The sequence below is a fragment of the Rissa tridactyla genome, chromosome 3 (assembly GCF_028500815.1).
Source record: "Rissa tridactyla isolate bRisTri1 chromosome 3, bRisTri1.patW.cur.20221130, whole genome shotgun sequence".
Lineage (NCBI taxonomy): Eukaryota > Metazoa > Chordata > Aves > Charadriiformes > Laridae > Rissa > Rissa tridactyla.
The window spans coordinates 55988222-56011805 of NC_071468.1; the positions used below are offsets into that span (position 1 = coordinate 55988222).

Sequence of the window (23584 nt, forward strand, 5' to 3'; positions counted from 1 at the left end):
GACTCTTTGACCACTAACACAAATTGACTATTTACTTCCATACACTACTCACGTAAACTTTCAGTTCTTAAGCATTTATCTGTTGTGAGAAAAAAAAAAAAAACAAACAGTTGTTTCTGCTGCGGAGAAGAGAGCACATTCACCTCATATAGGACATTTGTTTCTAAACAAGAAATTGTGTACGTCCCCCAGTAGTTGGGGGCTAGCAGAAGCCTAGGAATGCCTGCTGAAACTCTTCATGCTGTTAAGTCAATTTTGTCATCTCTCCCCTAAGAGGCTCTCTGGTGTTCAGCAAGAATCCCACTTTTTCTCAGCGTGGACGCTTTTTTCCCCTCTATTATTGCCATTTCCTAAAAGCAGCAAAACCACAATTGCTTCACCTTCTCCACATGCTTGTCAAATTTGGCCAGTGTTTTTTGCATGTCAAAAACATGCTGTGGAAAAGAACTGAGGGCAGTACAACAGTGGAAATCTTGTTTCTTTAACAAAGCAGGCTGAGCTAGAGAAAACCTACTGCCTCAGCAGCACTACCCCCAATGCATCATATCCTGGCCTAGTAGAGTTCCTTGGAAGTCTTCTTATGCCCAGACTGAAGACAGAAACTTTCTTGGCGGAAACAGCGAGCAGTCCTCAGCCCCAGGTTCCCCCCGACAGACTCCCAAGAGCGGGCCTTCTTTTTATTGCTCCTCTGGGACGGCAGGCCCTGCTCTCTTGCTCAGACTCTGCAAGGATGGCACAGGCCCCTGCAGGTCCCCAGTGAATGCTTCGAAAAATTTTGTCAGGAGACAGTTATGAAACCCCTGGATTTCTATTTCCATGCTTTGAAGCACACAGAAGTTAGAAAGGATTCAGCAAAAGGCAGCTTCTTAGCCAAACACAATGTTTAACAAACGGAGGACAGGCCAGCTGCCTCTGGAAAGCACATTCCTGTATACAATACTCTCACTATCTTCCATCAGCTTGGGTCTGGATATTCCAGGCATTGGGCCTGGCCTGCTTAGTCAGATTTTTCTGCATGGGTTAAACAGCAGCTTTTGTTCCTTTAGTACAAGCCTTTCCATAGATGCATCTTAATCAGAACTTCACTTTCTGCATACAGTCCATTCAAATACTCTAGCCAGGCACAGCTACTGGCCCTCCAGGGCACAGTAATTTGCAGCAACTCTTCTCTCTTCTTGGCTGCCTTGAATTTTAGATTTAGTCTTTGTCCTGCAAATCACGTCTCAATGAGGGCCATCAAGCTATAAAATCTTATTACATATTACAGACACTACAGCAAATATTACAGAAAAACCACAATCGTAAAAAGAAAAGTTGAATTTATTCATCAAAGCAGGCTGCCTCTGAGCCATCACACATTCCATGGAGAGGAAGGAAAGACAAATACTATTCCCCATGACTCTCCCTCCCTTCCTGACTATGCAAGATCTCTCCTCCTCCAGAGAGTAAGAGGAGGACATACATGTTCTTAAAATGTATGCATACTGGATAACACTGTTTAAATGGCGAGGTCTTGTTTATCAGAGCAAGCCAGACATTTAAGAGCTTGCCAACTTCCACTAGAACCCCGTCTCTGATAACACCACCTGCATTCCTTTGTGGATGAAGAGTTATTATCCGATCTACTTCTGCCAGGAAACCTGAAAATTAATCCCATCTAGGCTTTAGCAAATACAAGGCAAGGTACAAATTCTGCTTTTCTGCTAATTCTGGTAATGACTATTCTTTCTTACCCACATTACTTGCCTGACATCATAGCAGCTGGACCCCCCGAAACTAGAGGCCAGATCTTTAACAGTGAGTACAGATGGGCCAAGTATCAAGCGAATCTCAGTTTTTAGAGATATCCTCCAGCAATGCCACACAGCCAAGTGATCTGTGTAAATAAGCGAGCAAGTACGTGCAATTGATTTTGTACGGTGTAGCACTTCCATCGCCCTTGCAAGCGGTACAGCAATAACTTCAGCGACTTTAACCACTGCTGCACAGTGGTGTCAGCAAACAGAGCTGACAAGACTAAGCCAACCAGAAGCCAACCAATCTATTTAATTTTAAAGGAAAGAAACAAAGAGCTTTGCGTATTCATCTACAAGTGGGTATCTGCCCTCTTTCTGGAAAGAGCGTGCACAGAACATTTCTGTCTCCCCAGGTCTTCTATCGCACTCATTGCCAAAGCATCTGAAAATGCTGAAAGATAAATACAACCTCCTTGTAGAAAGGAGGAATGTCCCGCACATCTTGTCACAGTGGAGAAGGGAAATTCACTTGTTGGTGCGTGCTTATGTTTCCAAAAAGCTTTAGACAACATTCCTTATCGGAGACCCAAACCATTTCACTAATGTGAAATACTTTATTGAAACACCTTTTTGGAATCAAGGCTTACTCTGGCAGTCACAGAATTATAAAGCCAAGCTGCCAACAGAAGGTAACTGCTTTTACCCAGTAAGTGCACATCCATTTGAGAGAATGTTGGAAACGCTGGAAGAAGCCATATTTTAGTTCTCCTCTCTCTTTTCCTTATCCTTCATCTGTACTTGGACCTCTCTTTGTCTTTTGATTTCTTAGGACTTCTGCTTCTGTCTGCTTTTTTATCCCAGTCTCTTATTCGGAAGTCATCTTTGTATTTGTCTTTTTGTTTGCTGTAAGTGCACTCTCTCTCTTGAGACCGGCTGCGACTCCGATGCCTGTCTTTCTTCTCACTCTTTATCCTCTCTCTACAGCGTTCTCCTTCGTGTTTTCGATCAGAATCCTGTTAAAAGAATTGGACAGATATGCAGTTACAGACAAAAGGGAAAAATACACAAAGGCATGAAGAGAATTAGAAAAGAGTCAAGCACAGTTGGTTCCTTAGCTAATCCTGGTACTACCTGAAACAGAGTCACACACATGATTATTTGAAAAAGGTAACAAAGAAAAAAAAACCCACTGTAACTACACAAAGATTAGTCTACAGGTTTTGGCAGCACTTACGAAAAAAAAGCACATCTGCCAGGCATGCTGCTGCTTGTATTTCCTAAGGAGCTGTAGCAAAAACTGATTATATCAGGGATTCCACTCCGATGGATATTATCAAACTCTTCATAAGAATCACAAAAGCTTCTAAGCTAGATTTGGATTTCGGTTTCTTATCTAAGTAATGGAAGTATCCCAATCATAGGCTCTGGTTCAAGCCTCACAGGCACTCCAGTGCTATGAAGATGCAGAACACTTTTTAAGACCTGCCTGTAATAATCCTTAATGGCCGCAATTCTAGGCTTTGGAAAAACAAACAGCAGCACTACAAAGACCAAAACTATGCGCGCGCACACACAAGCAAACTTCACTTCCTTGAAGCTAGCAGTCCACAAGAAAAGGCAGCATGGAGAATCCAATCCTTTTAAATGTACAGTCAAACAATAACTAGGTAATGAAACAGTTGTATTTTGCAGGCTGATGGGTACAACTCATATAGAAAACACATTCGGATATGCTCATACAGAGACATAGTAAACTCTAAGGGGTACGAGTCTACCTAATTTAAAATGGCCCAAAAAGAAGAGACCAACAGTATGTACTACAAGTAGTAATGGTGTCCGAGTACACACACAAAAAATCTTTAAGAAAAATGCTGCAAATTCAGGTAGCCAAAAAACCCAGGAAATTTTGAATTTCCCTGGCTTTCTGCATATCGTCACTGAGAATGCTGACTGAGCGGCCCAGTGCACAGAACAGATTTGCTCTGGAGAGAAATGAGGTTTATGTAACAAAGGAGGAATTGCTGTCAGTAGAACACCTGCTTTGCTTGTTTCACTAGACAGATAATACAAAGCCACTGAGACAGGGTATTAGTAAATGAAGGAAAGATGGCTTAATTCTCAGATGGTGAAACATCACACTAACAAGATCACAACACACTAGAACGACTACACGGAGACACCAACACCCATACAGGCCACAGCATCATAGCAGTTTTAAAAGTAAAAAGATAAAGATCACTTAGAAAGTTGCCATTTCATTTCAAGGAACTAAAGATTTTTCTTAATATACCACACTGAGTTTTGAAATCTTTTCCTCTTATTATTCAACTAAGACATACAGGCAAACAAAATACAAGAGGGAGCTTCAGAATCCTGCAGAAAGATACATACACGACTTGCTATTAAGAAAGCGGTAGGCACTTTTATTTTGAAGGTATGATCACCTGAATGTTTAGTATCACTATATGCTCCAGTAGACAGCTACCATTTTATGGAATTTTAATAACAACACTTAAACACAGATCATTATGAACTATGAAAATGTCTGCATTAAATTATACAGTACTTCATTCTTCATTTCAGATACAATTTTCATTTTTCTAATTATGTACTCGTGACGGTAGCATGCACAATTGTATGGCTAAAAGCTACACTGCATGTACAAACAAGCAAACTTTATTTAAAAGAATACTGAAAAAAAAAAACCTACTCCAAACAGAGCTTTTATCTAGAAAGGCAGTGATTAGGATGGTTCCCAGAGCAAACACCACCTTTAGAATTATTTAGATAATGCTGAAATACTAGAGTTACGATAAGCAACATAAACACCATGGATCAACACGCACATCAGTAATCACAGATTTGATCCTTATCTACATAACCAAAAATTTCTGCTACTGCCATGTACAGTAAACTCACTGGTGGCCAAATGCTTATTCCCCATCTTTACTGTCAAACTTTATTTCAGTACAGATTTTAAAATCTGAATCCACCAAAAAGGAGTGGTGCTTCCAGCTATTTATAAAAGCTTGGTCTGTCCATCTTCAGAATGATGCACAGCCATGTTACTCTTCTACCTAAAAGCCTCAGTCTCCATACATTTGAACAAGACGACAGGTTCCAAGTCCCTTTGAAGCAGGGTCTGATTAAACATCAGAAAATGGACACAGTGGTGGTGGAATAGAGAGGAACAAGACAAAAACAGTGGCCAGAAAGACAAACTGCTGCCTTCTAGCTGTTTTGTTGCTCAACTTTCCTCCCAGCACATGGGAGAAACAGGAGAAAAGCAGAACAGCACTCAGTTAAAAATTCTAGCAAGCCAACACTGGAGACGGGCTACTAGCCAAGTCAGGGCAGGGAACAGGTTAATGAAGACTTCAGAGCAAATACAATTAGCCCATGTTGAATGCCACAGAAAAGGGCAATTTGCTGAAAGGATTAAAAAAAGTCATATGAGAATGGAGCCAGCTAAGCACAATGACATCCACAGAAGCACCTATGGTACAGGAATACAGGGCAAGTCTGAAAGTGCCACAAAAAGGTCATCACAGTAGCTAGCAGTGTAAAGAAAAGAGTCTAGTAATTTGAATTAATAGAATTAATTGCATCTTAGTTACCCTAAAAAAAATTGGTTACGTTTCTCCTTAAATAAGAGTTTACCTTTTTAAAGTCTTTGGCACAGAAAAAGGTCATTTTTTTTTTTAAACACTCTAAGTTACTAAAAATAACAGTATTTTGAAATCAAATCTTTTATGCCCTATCCATGTCAGAAAGATGTCGTTTTCCCATTGGAAAAGAAGAAAAAGACTCCTAATTAAAAACAGACTGCCTCTTACTGCTGAAGTCCAGATTTCTCAATCCAGGATCACAGCCTCTTATCAGTCAGTGAGTAAGCAATGATCACCCCAATTCTTAATCCAGCACTGCGGTGGTGAACACACACAAGGAAGGAAATACGAAAAGAGGGAAAGACACCTCTCTGGAAGTTCATGGCTGTCTTTGCCAGAAGTAGTAACTTGCCAAACAGCACTTGCAGGTAAATCAGCTGGAAATATCATGACCACAAAGTAGAATAAATGTGCCACCTCTATGTATATTAAGCACATTAGTTAACAGTTAAAAGGGCCAAACAAATAGAGACAGCCTTTTCAGGAGGCAGATTTTGATCAAACTTGACCCTGAGTATAAATAGAAGAGTGTCCAATAAGCAGTAAAGGCAGGAAATTAAAAGCAGAAAAATCAGTATCTCTGCCAAAACCATGCGCTAGAGAAACCTGAAAGTCAGGAAGCCCTGTGTCTCACAAAAATCCGTTGGATAGGCTATATTCCTCCACAGATCCAGTTATCTTAAAAAAAAAAATAATAATATCCAAGTAACCAAAAAACACAGAGAAAACCAGGAAGAGAACAAAGTCATAATATAGATCTCAAGCCGAAGCATGACCTGTATTCAAAAAAACTTTAACAAATCCTAATCAAACACCCACATGGTAGTGCAGCCTCCTGCTCCATACCCACATCCTGTTACCTACTAAAGGCAAGCCACAACACCCTACCTCTTCTACCCTCTGGAATCAAGTCAAACAGCACAAGATTCAAAAACATACTTTTAAAATATCAACACAGAGGCTGAATATTCAGGAAACAGGTGTCAAATTAAGAAAAGGATGAGTCAAAATATACTAAAGAAAAAACGAAACAGCAAGAAAACAGAAAAATGACTCAACATCATGGAAACTATTTGGAAAATAAAACCCCTTCAGTCATACCTGGAGCTGGTAGCACAGACTGCAGTTTCAGTTGCCAGAACTTCCCATTATAAGACCCTGTTCTCTGTTAATTAAAAGCTCTGCCACACTAGGGGCTCAGGGTGGAAGCTTATGTCACTGGCCAATTAGTTGTGAAAGGTCTGCTGTTGTTTTGTCTTACCTCAAATATATTCTAGTATTTCCAAAATAGGGTTAAGGGAAAATGCTTTTTTTGCCTATACTAAAAATGCTGCCATTCATCAAAAAAGTTTCCATACTGTTATGCTTTGTGCTGGCTTCAGCATTCACACTGAACATACTCTGCCTCAAGAGCATGCCTCCTTTCCCTGTTCTTGTACGAGTTCCCCAAATTATGCCCATATTATAAATCTAAAAAATTTTTTTAAAAGATGAATACATTTTGTATACGCTAAACAGGATTTGTCAGCAAAGCTGCCTGCAGATTTCATCTGGAAAGGGCCATGTGCAAGATACTTACTGAATCTCTATATTAGACTGAAAACATACTGCTCAGTACATGCATACTATACACACTATACACCCTAACAAGAACACGCAAGTGCAGACAGAGAAAAATTCTTCCCACATATTAATTTTCACAGCTCCAAGAGGGTACTACGGTGCTTGCCATCAGAGAATGGAGGTAAGCCTCCACCTGTGATTTTGGGCATAAGAAGGCTAAGCTCTTTACACTGAAATGGGTAAAGGTGAACAACAGAGAGGAACGCAGTGCGAAAGGAGCACATACCAGAATACAGCAGCAGTAGGCTACGTGAATGAACCACAACAGAAATGGCACTAAATCACAAAGATATACAGAGACACAGAAGAGATCACAAACACTAGAAAACAGTCTTTTCTAGAACCTGGAAACAGCACCAGGAATCCCTCCATCCTCACATTTTTGTGCTACGAAATCTACTGCTAATGTGTGTTGCAGTCCCCTTGTAACAATTATAACACACAGAGGTTAAAAGTCTGTTGCTGCCAGTACTTGTTGTACCACCTGCTGAGGTGGAGACATCTGAATGATTTTAAAGCCTTCTCCGCGATAACACGTGACCAGACAGTTCCACACATGTAATTTCTGAACCATCAAGAACAAAGAAAACTTCCAGGAATATCTGTTTCAAGAATGTTAAAACGACAATGTCAATCAGCCAAAAAAACAGAAGTCTAAACCAACCTTAGTCCATACCTCTTGTATGTATATGCTCCAATCTAGATTTTAATTATCTGAACAGGTCCCTGCCCTCCACCCAAAGGATCCCGACCGAATTAGTATACAGACAGTGACAAAAAGACTTGTACCACGAACGAATGATAGGGCTCACTGGTGGCACTGAAAAAATTTAATTGCTAACGTTCATGACAAAAGCTATTTTTAACATCACAGCAAGAAGGGATGCAATGAAACAACAGGATCACGTATACCCTCTGTACACACAACTTAAAGCAGTACTCAATGGCTTTATTTACTGCGGCTGGAACTTCATCACTTGATGCAAAGTTGCTAGAAGACAGCTTTGTTCTCACTCATAAAGCTTGCATTGTTAAAATACTGGGGTTTGGGTTTTTTTGTTTTTCAGCTTAGTTCAATTCTCCCTAATGCTCATGCTTCAGTGGTGGTTAACCCTCCACTTTATCTTTGAAGACATCGTTTCCATGAAACATCAGCACCTTGACTATTCCAAGCGCTGACCTGACAGGCTGCAGTGGAACTAATGAATGACAGAACTACTGTCTCCTGATGATCTCTTCCACAGACCAAGTCTTACAGCACCATATGGGTCCACAATACAGATGCTAGCAAACCTGCATATAGATTTTACACAAATGCTCGCAAAACAGTTATGGAAGAATAAAAAAAAATATAACACAAAGAGAATGTGTTTCTGATTCCATAGGGGGGAAAAAAACAACACATGCTGGTCTGGCAAGAAAATAAGAAATGGTTTGCATTCATGAAATATGACTCACTACTAATTTATGACTGAGAATATGGAAACAACAGGTTCAACGTGCTGAAGATCTCCTACTTTATAAGAGGCTACATTGCCTCTTCAGGATGTTTTTGCAAAAAGCCATTCAAACATGCCAAGCTTCAAAAGTCCAGAAAGATTTGGAAAGCCTCTTTCACAGATACATTAGTATCTGTACAGTACATATAGTACAGCCTTCTGTACGTTTACAACTGCTGTATTTTACAGGACTTCGCACACCATGTCCTCAGTTCAGTATCAGACCTTTTTTTTTTCCTGGCTTCTCCTATTAGGAGAACAATAAACGTGTATAAAGTTAATGCATGAAGAGGTAAGTACCTTAGATTTTTTTGCCCTCTTGTCATCCTCTTCATCTTCAGAGTGGTGGTGCTTTTTCTTCTTTTGTTTTTTAGACAAGCGCAACTGACTTGTTTGAGACTCTTCTATATCCTCATCCAGCACCAGATCATACTTGGCACTGATGGCGTTGGTTAAGGACAGATCTGTTACTTAATATCAATAAACAGCAGAACATAAAAGCTCATGAAGCAAACAAATCCCTTTTTATCAGACCAGGTTTCACCAAGACTTACTATGTATTTCAGTCAGAATAGGATCACACACACTGAGAAAAATCAGCTGTGCCAAAATGACTGAATTATGTCCTATCAAACAGTACAGCCAGCTCCCAGTTCTCCTTTCTTGTCTACCTATGGAATATCTGAACAAGCTATGGTCTTTTCTCTCATGCTCACCACAAGCAAAGTATAATCACAGAGCATGATTAGTTACCATTACGATCTCTTTTTGGATGCAGCAGGTCCCCTGTGAAACTACTTAAAAAACTCTGTTATGCCATACATCATTCCAGGGGTCTAGGCTGGGAACATTATTTACCTGCACACAACATGGAAGTGAAACAGCATGTTCTGATTTTACTAAATTAATTGGAGTCACCAAATGAAAAATGCAAAATACTTAATTCCACCTCAAACACCCAATGGTTACATGAAGCGTCATCAAACCACCCATTTGGCAAGCTTTAGGAATAAGAAGTCTTTTCCAGGCTGTTTTCATGAACTGTACTTAGTTCAAAAAATACCTTTGACCAGAAAAGGATACTCCTGCTTTGGTTTTACCTTCTCTTTCAGAGCCAGTTTTGAAGGTTTGTCACGTTCCTTTTCGTATTCTTTGAAATCGTCCTTGGTATACCGCCCACCTGTCCGTACAAAAATATATTCAATTCACTCCAGCCAAGAAAAACAACCGAGACCTGCACCTATCGCTAAATTCTGCTTATGAATTTAAGGGCTCTTCATAACCATACCGAGACTCATAGCAGGATACAGTTCCAGAAACAACACTGACATCTGGGTAACAGAGCAGAAGAGAGCAGGACAAGTTGTGATTTTCTGTCCTTCTCTTGCTTGCAGATCCCCATTAGACAACATATGGCTTTCTCCTCACTCTTGTCCAGTGGAGGCAACACATGAACAGAATCACAAAGGAGGATTTAGCAACTGGTTCTGTCCCACTGACTATAGGTCCTATGTCACACTACTGAAAATTCTGTTACCATAAAAGCCTAAAGAATATTCTCATTATTAAATGACTTTTTGTTCTGGGCTGCACAAAAGGAAACCTCTGAGACAGCTACATTATAAGAATTCAAAGAGAAAGTTATTTAAAAAAAAATATTGTCCTATCTTGATTCAGAGGGGGACGACAGATTTCATTTTCCATCCATTCACTTGAAAGTACCAGCTCAGAGATTAAACTATTCTACAGCAACGTGCTGCCACCTCACGGTCATACTTAAAACTGCACTATTAACTGGCTAGGTCAGAATCGCAGAACACCAGGTTGGAACGGACCTCAAGGATCATCTGGTCCAACCCTGTCCAGCTGAACCTTAAAAGTGTCCAGTGTTGGTGAATCCACGACTTCCCTGGGGAGATTATTCCAATGGCTCATTGTTCTCTTTGTGAAAAACTTTTTTTGTGTGCTATCACAATCTCCCCAGGAGTAACTTGTACCCATTACCCCTCAACCCCTCATCTTTTCCTTGTGACTCCTTGTAAAAAGGGACTCTCCATCTTCTTTGTAGCCACCCTTTAAACACTGGAACATGGTGACAAGGCCTCCATTAAGCCTTCTTGTCTCAAGGCTGAACAAACCCAGTTCTCTCAGCCTTTCCTCATATGGCAGGCTTCTCAGTCCTTTGATCATGTTGGTAGCCCTCCTCTGGACCCTCTCCAGCCTGCCCACATCTTCTTTTGTATAGCCAGGACCAAAACTGAACACGCCGTTCCAGGCGTGGCCTGACAAGCGCCAAGTAGACTGGGATAATGCCTTCTTTATCTCTGCTGGTGATGCCCTTGTAGATGCAACCCAGCATCCTATTGGCTTTCTTTGCCGCAGCAGCACACTGTTGACTCCTATTGAGCTTTTTGTCCACCAAGACCCCTGCGTCCCTTTCCACAGGGCTGCTCCCCAGCCAGGTAGATCTCAGCCCATACTGCACTGGCTTACGTTTTCCCAGATGCAAGACCTCACACCTGTCCTTGTTAAACTTCATAAGGTTCTTGTTAGACCACTCTTCCAGCCTATCCAGGTCTTCCTGGACAGTGTCTCTCCCTTACAAAGCGTCCACTTCCCCACTCAGTTTGGTGTCATCAGCAAATTTCATCAGGGTATACTTGATCCCATCACCTAGATCACTTATGAAGATATTAAACAGCGCTGGGCCCAGTATCGATCCCTGAGGGACCCCACTTGTGACAAGCTGCCAGTTTGAAAAGGAGCTATTCACCACCACCCTCTGGGTGCAGCCAGTCAACCAGTTACCCACCCACCACACAGACCGCTTGTCTAGACCTTAACACATCAGTTTCTCTAGGAGGAGGTTGTGGGGAACCATGTTGAAAGCCCTGGAGAAATCCAAATAGACAATGTCCACCACTTGCCCTTCATTAACTGAGCAGGTTACTTTGTCATAGAAGGTGATCAGGTTTGTCAAGCACGATTTGCCCTTGGTGAATCCATGGTGGCTTTTCCCAATCACGAACTTCATTTGACTTGTGATATTCCCCAGGAGGATTAATTCCATAACTTCCCCAAGTTAGATCAATGGGCCTATAATTTCCTGAATCCTCCTTTAAGCCCTTCTTACAGATGGGGGTCACATCAGACTTCTTCCAGTCTTCTGGGACGTCCCCTGACCTCCACAACTTCTCAAAGATTATGGAGAGCAGCCTCGCAATGATGTCAGCCAGCTCTCTTAAATCCTTGGGTGGGTATCGTCGGGGCTCATTGATTTGTAGGGGTCAAGCTCCAAGAAATGGCTACTGAAGGTGGAATGCATCCCCTAGGTCTTTTTTTGGGGTACCACAGAAGCACAAGATGACAATATAGCTAGCTTTCCAATATTTAGGACAATTTAGACGTAAGTTATCCAGGTAAAGAAAGTTTTCCACATAGTCGGTTAGTTAGCCACAGGATGCACTGCAGAGTGCAGTATAGATTACAGTCATCTCAGCTCTGTGCAGGCCAAGTTCTAGTACCTCAGTGCCCATGACTAGTCCCCAGTGTGGGAAAAACGGTATGCCAACCGTTGAGGGCTGGCTGCATTTTTAGGCGAAGACACACAAGAAGATAACCAGTGCAATACACAGTCACATCTCCAAGTCCAGTGTTTTCCCCAAGTCCCCAACAACCAAATAACCACTGTATCCACCTCTCCCGCAATCTCTTTTCTCCTGAAACATCCTCAAACATCTGGAATTGGGTTCTATAGCATACAGTCTGATGTGTAATATGCTTGACCTACAGGAGGTGAAGAAGGGAAACCCCTGGCCTGCATAGTGAATTTTTCTTGTATACACCGAACTGTCATACACTGAATAAAGAAAAGAAACTGGAAAGTAACAGTGTACTGCCATATTACTTTGCTAATAAGTAATACAAAAAAAAAAAAAAAAATCACTCTTAAAGCTTAAGAGGAAGAAATGATTTAGTGGCAAAAATACATCCGATAAAAGTGTAATCCATGGCAATGTAATGTTAATATAATAGTAGTAAGCCCTTCTACTTTTTCTTATGGAACAAGTAAAGAGAAGAGCCAGCAACTGTGTTGCTCAATTTATTACAACATCAGGAAAATGTATATCCCTGAAGATGAGACGATTTAAGCACATAACAATCGCTTCTCTTTACATAAAACTTACAGTTTAGAAGTTATGACGGTCAAAGAATCACAAGTGTACCAACCTTTTCCCTTCCACTTAATCTTTGCAACAGACTGGCTAAAATCCACATGTATCCGCCTGTCATCTATCAGCACATTGTCCATTTTGAAGTAGGCTTTCTCACAGTCTTCCTCCTGATAGTAATGTTTCCAGAAAATTTTGAGTCACGATTATTTCATAGCAATATTCACTGAAGAGCTCAAACACAAATTCCACTGCTTAATAGCACACTTTTTTTTTCCTAAAATTGCCTAAAGCATAGTTCTTGCGTTGTGCCATTTCAAAAGAAATTGTTAGTCTTTGTCTGAATGTAAGCATTTCAAATCCCAGTTCTTCAGTTCACTTCACCGTTTTAAAAATTCACCAATCCAGCTACACGTTTGGCACATGTAAACTCAGAAAAACAGGGAAATAAAGGACAACAACTAATAAAAGCTCCATTTTAAGAACCTAAGTAGTTCTTGCTTAAGAAAAGCAAGAACGCTTCTCCAGTGTTTTCCAGTTTTCCTCACAGATTAGAGAGATTAGCAGATACAAACAAGAAGCTATGCACCATCAAGAGAACTTTTACTATCAATCTCACAGCAAGAGCAGCACGCTGATAAAAGCGAGCATCATTTACAAGTCCACTACAGGACACTCATGTACACACCAATGTACCTTCTTTCACACACCCTCCTCTCTTTATGCAGCATGCCTCTTTTCTCTCCTAGCATTCCCTTTTTTTTAACTCTTCAGATTCCTAATGTGCTCAGGAGGAAAAAAAGCAACCTGCTCCCCTCCCGCTGGTTTCAAGACAACCCAAGCACAACATATTGTTATTGCTTGGTTGAGCAATAGAGAATGGAGAAAATTCTCTATTTTTTCTAGAGAACAGAATAGAGAAAGACTTAAACGTTTGCCTCATTTAGAGCCTACAACTTCCGTAATTCAGTCAGTAAGCAAAAAATATTAGCTATCCCACACTTAAAGATTTCATTGTTTTTCCTTAATGGAAGTATACCATAAATGAACTTTTATAAGCAGAATACACACACAGTATACCTAAAAAATGTACCTTTTCAAACTCAATGAAAGCATAACAAAGAGATTCACCAGTCTTCCAGTCTCGAATCACTTCACAGCTGAAAAATTGATAGGAAAATAAGAAGTCAATACTGTTGGAGCAAAAAAAATAGGATAAGCAGGCACTACTTAAAAAGGAGAATAACAGTTAAAAAAACCACAAAACCAAAAACCCCTTGAAGGTATTATAACTCTTGATTCTGAGACACCTAGTGATGTGGGGGTGTCTGCACAGAAAAAAAAAAAATGCATGTGACATTACTTGAGTAATTGCTACACTTAACTCAAAAGTGGTTAACATGAAGTGTAGAACTAGGGATGATTTTCTGATTCATGAAACAAAACCTATTTTCCAACATCACTGTTTGTTATTGACTTCTTGCATTTCACTAATGCAAGACAAGAAATGTCACATTCTGTTTTCTCAGTCATTTTAAGGAAAGCTTGAAGAGACATCATGTGACAAACTTTCTCTTCTTAGCAAGTACCTCTTTAGCAGCCACCTTATCAGGCAGTTCACTGGCCAAAATAAGAAACCTGACATATTGAATCAGTAGATGCAAAATGAGAACAATACAATACAGTATTGCATCAGCATTACCAAACTCTTGTATATGACATGAGAGCTCTGACTACAGGATGTTGAAGGAGTTCAGACAAGCAACAAGGGCAAGAAATGTGGTATTAAGGTGAGACTTAAGTGAGACCTCCCCCATGTGTACTGAGAAAGCGACAAATCAGGATTAGGATACACAATCCAAAAGATGATCAAGATCAAAAAAAAACCCCAAAGGAACAAATAAAAGAAAAAAAAAAAAAAGACGACAAGGCCATTCAGACAAGCTATATGAATTCTTTGCAGAATTCATCAGTGAGGAAGAAGGTAGAACAGTCTTGTGCCAGAACCCTCCTCTGGATTATTCAGAGAATCTACCTGAACGCAGAAGGATTGCAGAAGAGGTACTGAATAAACTGATAGAGGAAAAAAAAGTATAAGAAATTCCTAAGAGTGTCAAACCCAACGCTGATTTCACTCACACATGATCCATCACTATTGATGGATCTGGGAGTCCGCAGGCCTGTATGCTGGTACTGCACAAACTGGCAGAAACTCAATGCAGAACAGAGTGAAAGCACATTTGAATAAATAGGACGTACTCAGGGCCATCTGAATAAACCAAAGTGAAGTTCTCCGAAAGAGTTAATATGTTCATGCGTGATGACGATTTGATGCAGTCTTTCAAAATCCCTCTGGAAATTCTTATAAACTCCTACACCAAAGGCTTTTGGGAAACTAAGCAGCAATGGCATAAGAAACACCTTTGCGTTGATAAACATGTGAAAGACCAGGTAAGAGTAAACAGTCATTTCTCACCAAGAAAGTACAGAGGTCACCAGTGGAGCTTGCTTACGATACTGAATTGCTAAAGCAGGCAAAAACTCAGACTGAAAGAGTTGCAGAAAGTTCTTAGGAGACCAACTGAACAAGACAGCAAATGATATTCAATGTCGGTAAGTACAACAAGATAAGCACTGCGGGGAATCCTAATTGTGCATTGAGGGGAAAAAAAAAAGCTTCAGCATTAACTAGAAAAGGAGTTTGTTCTCATCCTCTCATCGACACAGGAAAACAAAAGAACAGAAAAAGGTTGAGAAAGGGGAATCAAGGTAAGGAAAATTCCTCTACAAAGCACGAGTGTGTAAGCTAGCACTCCTAGCAAGAAAAAATGATGCCTTTGGGGTATGGGATAGAGAGGTGTAGAAAAGAAGGTTTCACTGCCCATCATGTCTTTTAATACCAGTATTAGGAGGAATCAACTGAAATTACTAAGACCCAAGTTCAAAACTGAAAAAAGCAGCAGCTACGAAGAACACCTTAACGGGAAGTATATCGGATGCCAGAAACGTTTGTCGCTTTATCCCAAACCATACATACTTCCATGCAAAAGAAAAACCCAGAGACTGTATCTAGCTTACGTAGCATCTGAGATTAAAAACTGATGAAAGGAGGGAGAGGATGGGGGAAATGGAAAGAATATGCTTTCCTCATTCCTACACTTCCCTAGGCTTTCACTTAAAACCACTGCTGGGACAGGATGCTCATCCAGCTAGATCTGACTTTGTATCACTATTGTTGTGGTCTCTATCCAAACACATACAGGCACAGGATAAATCTCTGGAGACACCAGAATACTACTTAACACCCAAATCTAAACAGACTGGTAGGAATCAAGTTCAGTTTCAGCAAAAAAGGTCTTCTTTTTTATCTTACAATAATTACCTTTTAATAGGACCAAATCGTGAAAATATTATCTCTAGGTCTTCATCTGTGGTCACAGGATTCAGTTTACAAACAAACAGCACATTTTCTGGTGGCTTGACTTCTGCATCTGGTAAGTCTCCCACCTGTGGCATACAGAAGACGACTTCCATCACTTCTGCCTAAAGCTCTCTACATTTTATTGTTACAAGCACACTGGCAACACATCTTTTGGATGATCTCAGACATGTTCCTACCACAAAATCAAAAATTAATAAGATATTTTTCCTACTCAATGTCACTAAAAATTGTTTTCCCTAGCACCTAAAAATGCTTATCTATTTGCAATTCCGCCACTGGGACTTTATGAAAGTCACAAATACTTACTACTTGCTTTCCCCATTGCAATCCCCATGAATTCACCCATCCTTCAGCAGTGTGTGTGGTTTTTTCTTTTTTTTTTTTGTTAAAAAAATTTTAAAACAAAAGGGACTTCAAAGCCTATTGAAATGTTTTTGTTACCATATGGAGTTTACAACTGCCAGCAGTTACCAAATATTATATTTAAGAAGGAAGAACATAAAGTTAAGCAATGGTGAATTCAACTAACTCCACAGATGGAAGACAGCCATTACATATATGAATAAAGCAATGACATATCTGTATTGGGAAGAGATTATCTCAAATTAGCAAAGCTCTCTCCCACATATACTAAACCTTTTCCAAAATTAAAGATAGTCAGCAGTGTTATTACGTATGTTACGTTTTTTAGTTGAATCCATTTCCAGCAAGTTTTAATAAAGCCTCCACTGGCCCGCTTTTAATTGTGTCTCTAAGAATGAAATATCATCAGTTTTATCAGAAAACCACCTCCAGTGCTCATGCTCAATCCTTTTCATTGTACCACATCCTCCTAGACTTAACATAACATGCACACACAGAGGAATAGCATCTAAAAGGTAAACACAGAGAGATGTTCACCATTTCCAGAAGAATGGCACGAGTTTTTGCTTCTTTTTCTGCCTGAACTTCTTCGATTTCATCTGCAGATCGTCCTTTCAAGTCATCAATTTCTTCATCTGCTCCTATTCTGCCACTCTGAAAAATGAAGAAAAAAGCTATTTATTACCATGCCATGGCCAAAAAGTCTTTCCCACTTTCTAAATATTACTTGCATGACCTCCCCCCTCACGCCCCAAAACATGAAAAAAGCTGAAGCATTGCACCTCTGCAGAACAGGTCTTTCCACTTAGATTAAAAAAAAAAAACAACAAAAAAAAAAAAAAAAAAGAGAGAGAAAAAATGTTATCGTATTGTGTTTCAGGCACTATGAACTATGTATGAACTTTCAGGCACAATTTGAAACATATTCAGTTAGATATTCTAAATTCTTTTATACTCCCATCTCATATTCGACATCTCACCACAAGCGTCAACTCATTTCTAATCTAGATAGTTCCTATCAGAAATTAAGATAAGGAACACTGCAAATATCTGTGGTGTCTAATAAGACTCGAACATTAAATATAGTATATCACAACAATTATTTTTTTTCCCCCACACACATCTACATCCTGCCTACAATCTATGCAGAATTTGAGGCTTAATTTTTTTCTCCGCATCAGCATCTCTAGAATGCTGCCCTTCTTACAGGCATTTCTACACCAAAAGCTGTATTTACAGATAGACTATGGGGGAAGTGTAAGTTTTCAAATCTTTACGCAGCTAGCAGTGAGCTATTAAACTCCTTATACCATTTAACACATCTAAAGGTACATTAGGGATTAACCACAGTGCAGATGTACTACAAAAGCCTAATTCCAATCTTGTAATTGCACCTATTAAGCTTAAAAATAAACAATATTCTCTCCGGTCAATTTATTTATTGTTTCAAGCAACCCCTTCCATACAAGGAGATAATCTCACATAGCAACTTCCGTAACTGCATGCTATGAGTAAGTTATCAATAAACACAATTATGTTTTTATCAAATCCCTTGTTTGAACAAATTCACCACAATAGTATGCATGCTTGCAGATATAACTCAAAGAATTACCAAGATTACTTCCACTGAAGCAGACCATTTCACACTTAAAAGGGAAACAGCAGTAAGCACTTTAATACTAATAAAAATTAGTTATATTTTGTCTTCTACCAAAGTATAAAAAAACAGTAATGCCAAAAATTAATATTTTGCTTATCTACACTGTAATTAGAAATCTAAAATATGGTTTTCCAATCTAACTCCACCATAAGTCATTGGGGAAAGCACCCAAGTCACCCTTTTATCCTTTTCTTGAAAGATTAAGCAGCTGTATTTCATTAAACACAGTAATAGCCTCATATAACAGACAAGCATTTGACATACCAGAACTCAAGCTTGCGTAGTAGAAGAACATCTCTTATCTTCCTATGCTAAAAATGTGTAGTAAGTCTAGGATATAGATTTGACTGACAAAGTCTTAAAGACAGAATTCTTATTTTGACCACGTCTGTGATGGCCACTAATAGGGATAAATTTATTTAATTATTTCTTCCAACTTTTCCCCAAGACGCTGTCACAAACACTCACATCTAGCTGTTCCTTAGTAGGTTCTGGTGAGCGATCAGGAACAGACAAGCCAGGTGGATCTTCAAATGGATCATCTAAAATTACTGTGTGATTTATCCTTATAGAAAACAAAATCAAGACCTGCATCAGTCACATGCAAATAAAACTCTCTTTACCCAAGTAACAGAAAACCATCCCCACTGATTCTCAGTTACATCTTAAATAGCCAAACATACTGTATGCTTGTAAATACTAGTACTGACGCTTTTGTAAAGGCAATATAGTTGCGCATTTTCTTATACAGTTGTTTATTTTAGTACCTGCTTATTTTACCAATAATACTGCAATAAAAGAGTATTTAAGATACCATGTACAGGTCACCTGACATTGCTATATTAATCTAGTTTCCAAAAAAAGATTAATTTGTTTAATTATAACATATTCCTCAAAAAGGAAAGTTAAAACAGTCACACCTGATATCTTGATACGGGATAAAATCCTTATCTACAAAAGTTTCATTAATCGTCTTCAATACATCCATGCCTTCTGTCACTTCTCCAAATACTGTATGCACACCGTCAAGGTAATCCAGGTTTTCCCCTGTAGTAATAAGAAACTACAAAAGATACAAAACCAGTAAACAGAAAAATTCAGGGCTTGAGTTTTACCTTAGGAGAGGTACAGCTCTCACTGAAATCAGCGGGGGGAAAAAAAATTATTCCTGACTTCTGAGGGAGAAGATTAGTCTTCATCAGGTCTGAGAACACAGTGAGCCAAGCTACAGCTCACAGCCACTGCCTGAAGAAGAGAGGCTCTCTCACACAAATCTCCCTCTGCACAAGCTCACAGCTCCAAACCCTTCTCTCCCAAAAACTAGGATGCAGTAGCATTGAGAGAACTAGAACACAGTAGCATTGACTTAGATCAGCTTGAACAGGCACTGAAATGGATCCTAACACAAATCAGGTGTTTTGCTTCAGGGCAAAACTGAAACTACGAAAATTGACACCTACTGAACACTTGGTAACAAATGAAAGCCAGAGGACTCTTAGTAATGAACAAAGGAGGAAGAAGCAGATATCCACAAATAACAGAACACAACTATTACATCCACTCTTTACAATCTGACTGGTAACACCTCACTCATTCTCTGCAACACAGTTGAGACTGGTTAGTATTTGGTCCTGGTTACAGTAAGCTACATTATATCTGTAAGCCAACCCCACATAATTCTTTACTGGCATTTTTATTTTCCGAGGAAAAAGCTGCAATAACGTTCTTGGGAATTGCATACATTCCCATATGCCTGTATATGTGCTACAAGCTGCATTCTTAAATGTAAATACAAATGTCATCTCTTTCTCCTAAGATTTCTCCCCCGCCCCCCAACAATTTTATACATACAATGCAGGGAAGCAGCAAAGTTAACTCCACATATTACAAGCTCTAGCTGGAATAAAACTGTAGTTTTTTTAAACTGCTCTTTGATTATTAAAAAAATGCTCTTTTTTAAATTAAAACATATGAATACTACAGGTTAGGCATTTTAATATATAAAAATGACAATGCATCTAAAAATCAAAATTTTGAAATAATATCATTCTATGAGACTAGAGTTTCCAATATACCTACAGCAAAAACTCTGTGAACAGGTAACACCACCACTTTCAAAAATTGTTTTACAACACCACTGGTTGGTATAAAACTGTAAACTTACATTATATTACTAATGCACACCTTTATGTAACCATACAGAGGAAACTGTGATATGATTTCAGTTTTCAAACTAACATGAAATTATAACCAGAAAGTTTTAAGATTATTTCAAAACCCAGCTTCCTTACTTTTTTTTTTCCCCCCTTACTTCCATTTAACTACAGAATTTTTTTCCTGCCCATTCTATACACTAGCAAAATCCCATCTAGGTATTAACAGAAGCGAATAAACAGAGGGAAAAAGATAAAGAGGACTGAATGCTAAAAAACATAATTTATAAAATTAATCTAGGACAGGATTTGAATCTGAGCATTTCAATCTTCTTTCTTGTCTGTAATTAAATAACTACTGGCACCTGGAACACTATGCAAAATACTTATTTATGGCTGGTTTTTTATATGCTTTTTGACCATATTACAAGATGATGCTACTGAGATGACACTGTCATTGTTATGCTTCTTTGTGAATTCAAGGAATTTTCATTTTAGTTACTTAGACGTGTACTAAGGCTTTCCAACACTGTATGCTGACCTGTGATCCATGCTGATCATTACCATTGTTCACCATTGACACGGTTCCCTTTTTCTTGTGCTTAATTCTCGGCACTTTTTCTGCCTCGAAAAATCTAGCTTGATCGCCATACAGTTGACTGAAAATATATATAATAAATATGTTAAAAGGCAAATAAATTTTTAGAAGTGAGATAAAGAAATGCTGTAGAACAGTAAATAAAACATCTTAAAAAAATTTACATTGGCATTCAAATAAAACCAGAATTTACACTGCATCCACGCACATTTTTATGGACCTGTACACTTCCATTATTCACTTTACATTACAGGGAACAAAAGATTTTTCTCTGAGGCATTTCAGAGAGGCTCTTTTTTGGCACGGGTGAGTTTGTTTGTATGCTCTTACATGGAGCAGATAACGTATTTCTAAGGCATAAAGTGAATATGTATTTTGATAAGTCTGTTCTGTAAAAATAAATTAATCCACACTGTAATAATTTATGTCACAAATTTCTCTTCCAAGATAAATGGAAAGCCACTAAATCTATGTGCAAACTTAGTTCATCATACAGACAGGACCACACACAGTAATTTGAGATGCATATAATACGTCAAATTGTTAAACTTTTGCTTACCAAAAGATGGATTCCCCTCCACGGCCAGTTCCCATGGGGTCACCAGTTTGTATAATAAAATCCCTCTATCACAAAGCAGAATACATAAGATATTGCTTTCATGTTTGCGAATTTAAACCAACAAAAAAAAAGGAACTGACAATACTCACCTGTACATTATAAATAAGACAATAGTTGTAGTACTTGACTTTGCAGAGCTTCAGAAAATTCAGACAAGCTGTAAGAAATTGTACCAACATTAACTAGAGAAAATCCAAGATATAGTAAGTATAGATATTACAGGCATAAGTATATATATTCAATGTGTCGAAGAGTGTTTTTGGAGCAGACTGTGCTAAGACTTATCAGCGTACAACCTATAAGCGCTGTGAGAAATGCCCTAAGGAGAGGTAACATTTCCTCCCTTCCTAAAGCCTGCCTCTAGTGATTCAGAGGACCCTAAATGCAGCTACTTGTACAGAAATGCACGTTTCTCCCCAGTTTCTTTCCAAACACACAGGAAAGAAGATCACAGTTGCCTTTCTATTTAGAATATATTACATTTCCTTAACGTTATGAATAAATACGCAATACAAGTATAATAAAAGCATAACAAAAGAAAATACCCAAGCTTCCCAAGAGCAACTGACGCCTGTAAGCATCTCAAAGGCACCCCCACACAGGCTGCACCCGGGGAGGGCTGCGACGGCAGAAAGCCCGGCACCCGCCTGGCTCTAACCCCAGGACGGGGGCTCGACCTGTCGCGACAGAACAGCGGGCGGGAGGAGGCGCGCTGCCGGCTTTGAAGCCCTCAGGAGGCGGCGCCGGCAGCTGAAGGCCCAAGTCGCGACAGCCGGAGGGACGGGCCCGCCTCGCTACCAGGCGCGGCTGAGGGGAGCCGAGCGGCCGGCAGGGCGTGGGGTGGGGAGGGGAGCGGCCCAACGGCCCCTGCTCCTTCCCCGAGCGGCGGAAAACCCCGGGCAGCTCGGCAGCAGCCGGCCGCGCACCCTCTTCCCCGCCGGGCCACAGCGGCGGCCACAACCCGGCACTTCCTCGCCGAGCCGGGCGCCATCCGTCCGGGCGCGGCTGCAAGCGCCACCTGCAGCCGGCCACCCCAGCCCCGCCTGCTCTTTTATTCGGGGCTTCCCAGCTCCCCCGGCCCGCCGCGCTCCTACCGCGGGGCCGCTCCTCCGTGTACAGGTCGATCACTATGTCGCCCAGCGTGGTCTCCAGCAGGACGGCCATGGTTGCCACCAGCCTGCGCACAGCGGCGCGGCGCTGCCCGCCCTCGCTCGGCCGCCCTCTGCCGGCGCGGAGGAGGAGCCGGCGCCGAGGAAGGCGGGGGCCGTGGGGAGGGCCGGAGGGCGGCCCGCAGCTGCCCCTGCCAGGCGCCCCGGAGGTGCAAGGGGCGAACCACAGGGCTGCGCCCCCGGCCCGGTCCCCTCCGGCGGGGACAGGGCGGGAGGCAGCGGGGGTCAGCTTCCAGGGAGCCCTTCCTGAAGGGGATGGGGAGAAATGGAGCCGCCCCCAGGAGAGACCTGCTCTGGCAAACTACGCGTTTTGAGGCTGATGATGCGGTTTTTGAGTGTGGTGCTCACTGTGGGGGGGAGTTGTGCTTGTTCTACACAGTCAAAGAAAACCAGGTTTACCGCACAGATATTCATTGGAGGGTTATAAAGCGATTTAACAGTCCCAATATTTGAGTACACGGTCACAACACAACCTGTAGCGCTGTGGGTGATGCTGAAAGGACAGATAAACAAACACAATTTTATTCCCTTCCAGTTGATGCCATAGCGTGTTCTTGGGCTTACGGTGTCACAGCTGAACACGCCTCATCACCTTCACAGCAAGGGACCCCCGCTCCCCTGCGCAGGGACATCTGCGCCATCTTCACCTCTTCTCAGATCACGCTCCAGTACTCGTCACACAATGAGTCGACTCAAGTCAGTAATCTGTTGGAAAAGGATTTCTTTTTTTTTATTGCGGAATTTGTTTTCTGCCAGATTATTGACCGGAATTGACTCGCCACACAGTAAAAGGGAACCGGGGAAGGCGGGGAGCGGGAATGCACAGCTGAGCAGGACAAAGAGGTGCATCAAGGTTGGTAAGAGCAGGATCTCCCGTTTAAG

The 23584-nt window shown here is 40.6% G+C and overlaps 1 protein-coding gene across 3 annotated transcripts; it reads right to left on the reverse strand.

Moving 5' to 3' along the window:
• Positions 1 to 1302: 1302 nt before the first annotated feature.
• PPIL4 (peptidylprolyl isomerase like 4) lies at positions 1303 to 22741 on the reverse strand. Of its 3 annotated transcripts, none has more exons than XM_054195713.1 (13): positions 22628 to 22741; positions 21623 to 21690; positions 21474 to 21538; positions 20858 to 20975; positions 19084 to 19226; positions 18632 to 18728; positions 17041 to 17157; positions 16081 to 16205; positions 13792 to 13858; positions 12757 to 12868; positions 9610 to 9706; positions 8827 to 8965; positions 1303 to 2749 (listed from the first exon to the last, which is right to left on the reverse strand). In XM_054195713.1, exons 1-13 carry the CDS (start codon positions 22695 to 22697, stop codon positions 2525 to 2527), a joined length of 1443 nt encoding a protein of 480 aa, XP_054051688.1. In that variant the 5' UTR covers positions 22698 to 22741; the 3' UTR covers positions 1303 to 2524. The 3 variants fall into 3 exon arrangements, with proteins under 3 accessions (XP_054051688.1, XP_054051690.1, XP_054051689.1); XM_054195715.1 differs by lacking the exon at positions 22628 to 22741 and adding an exon at positions 22126 to 22389; XM_054195714.1 differs by lacking the exon at positions 22628 to 22741 and adding an exon at positions 22079 to 22099.
• Positions 22742 to 23584: the final 843 nt, after the last annotated feature.

What these genes read in the sequence shown, in the direction of transcription:
- PPIL4 (XM_054195713.1), bottom strand. Translation starts at nt 22,697, where the DNA reads ATGGCCGTCCTGCTGGAGACCACGCTGGGCGACATAGTGATCGACCTG. An exon ending in CACGGAGGAGCGGCCCCGCG is followed by an intron (nt 21,691 to 22,627) that starts GTAGGAGCGCGG and finishes AATTTCTTACAG; the next exon opens with CTTGTCTGAATTTTCTGAAG. An exon ending in AAGGTAAAACCAAAGCAGGA is followed by an intron (nt 8,966 to 9,609) that starts GTATCCTTTTCT and finishes CAACGCCATCAG; the next exon opens with TGCCAAGTATGATCTGGTGC.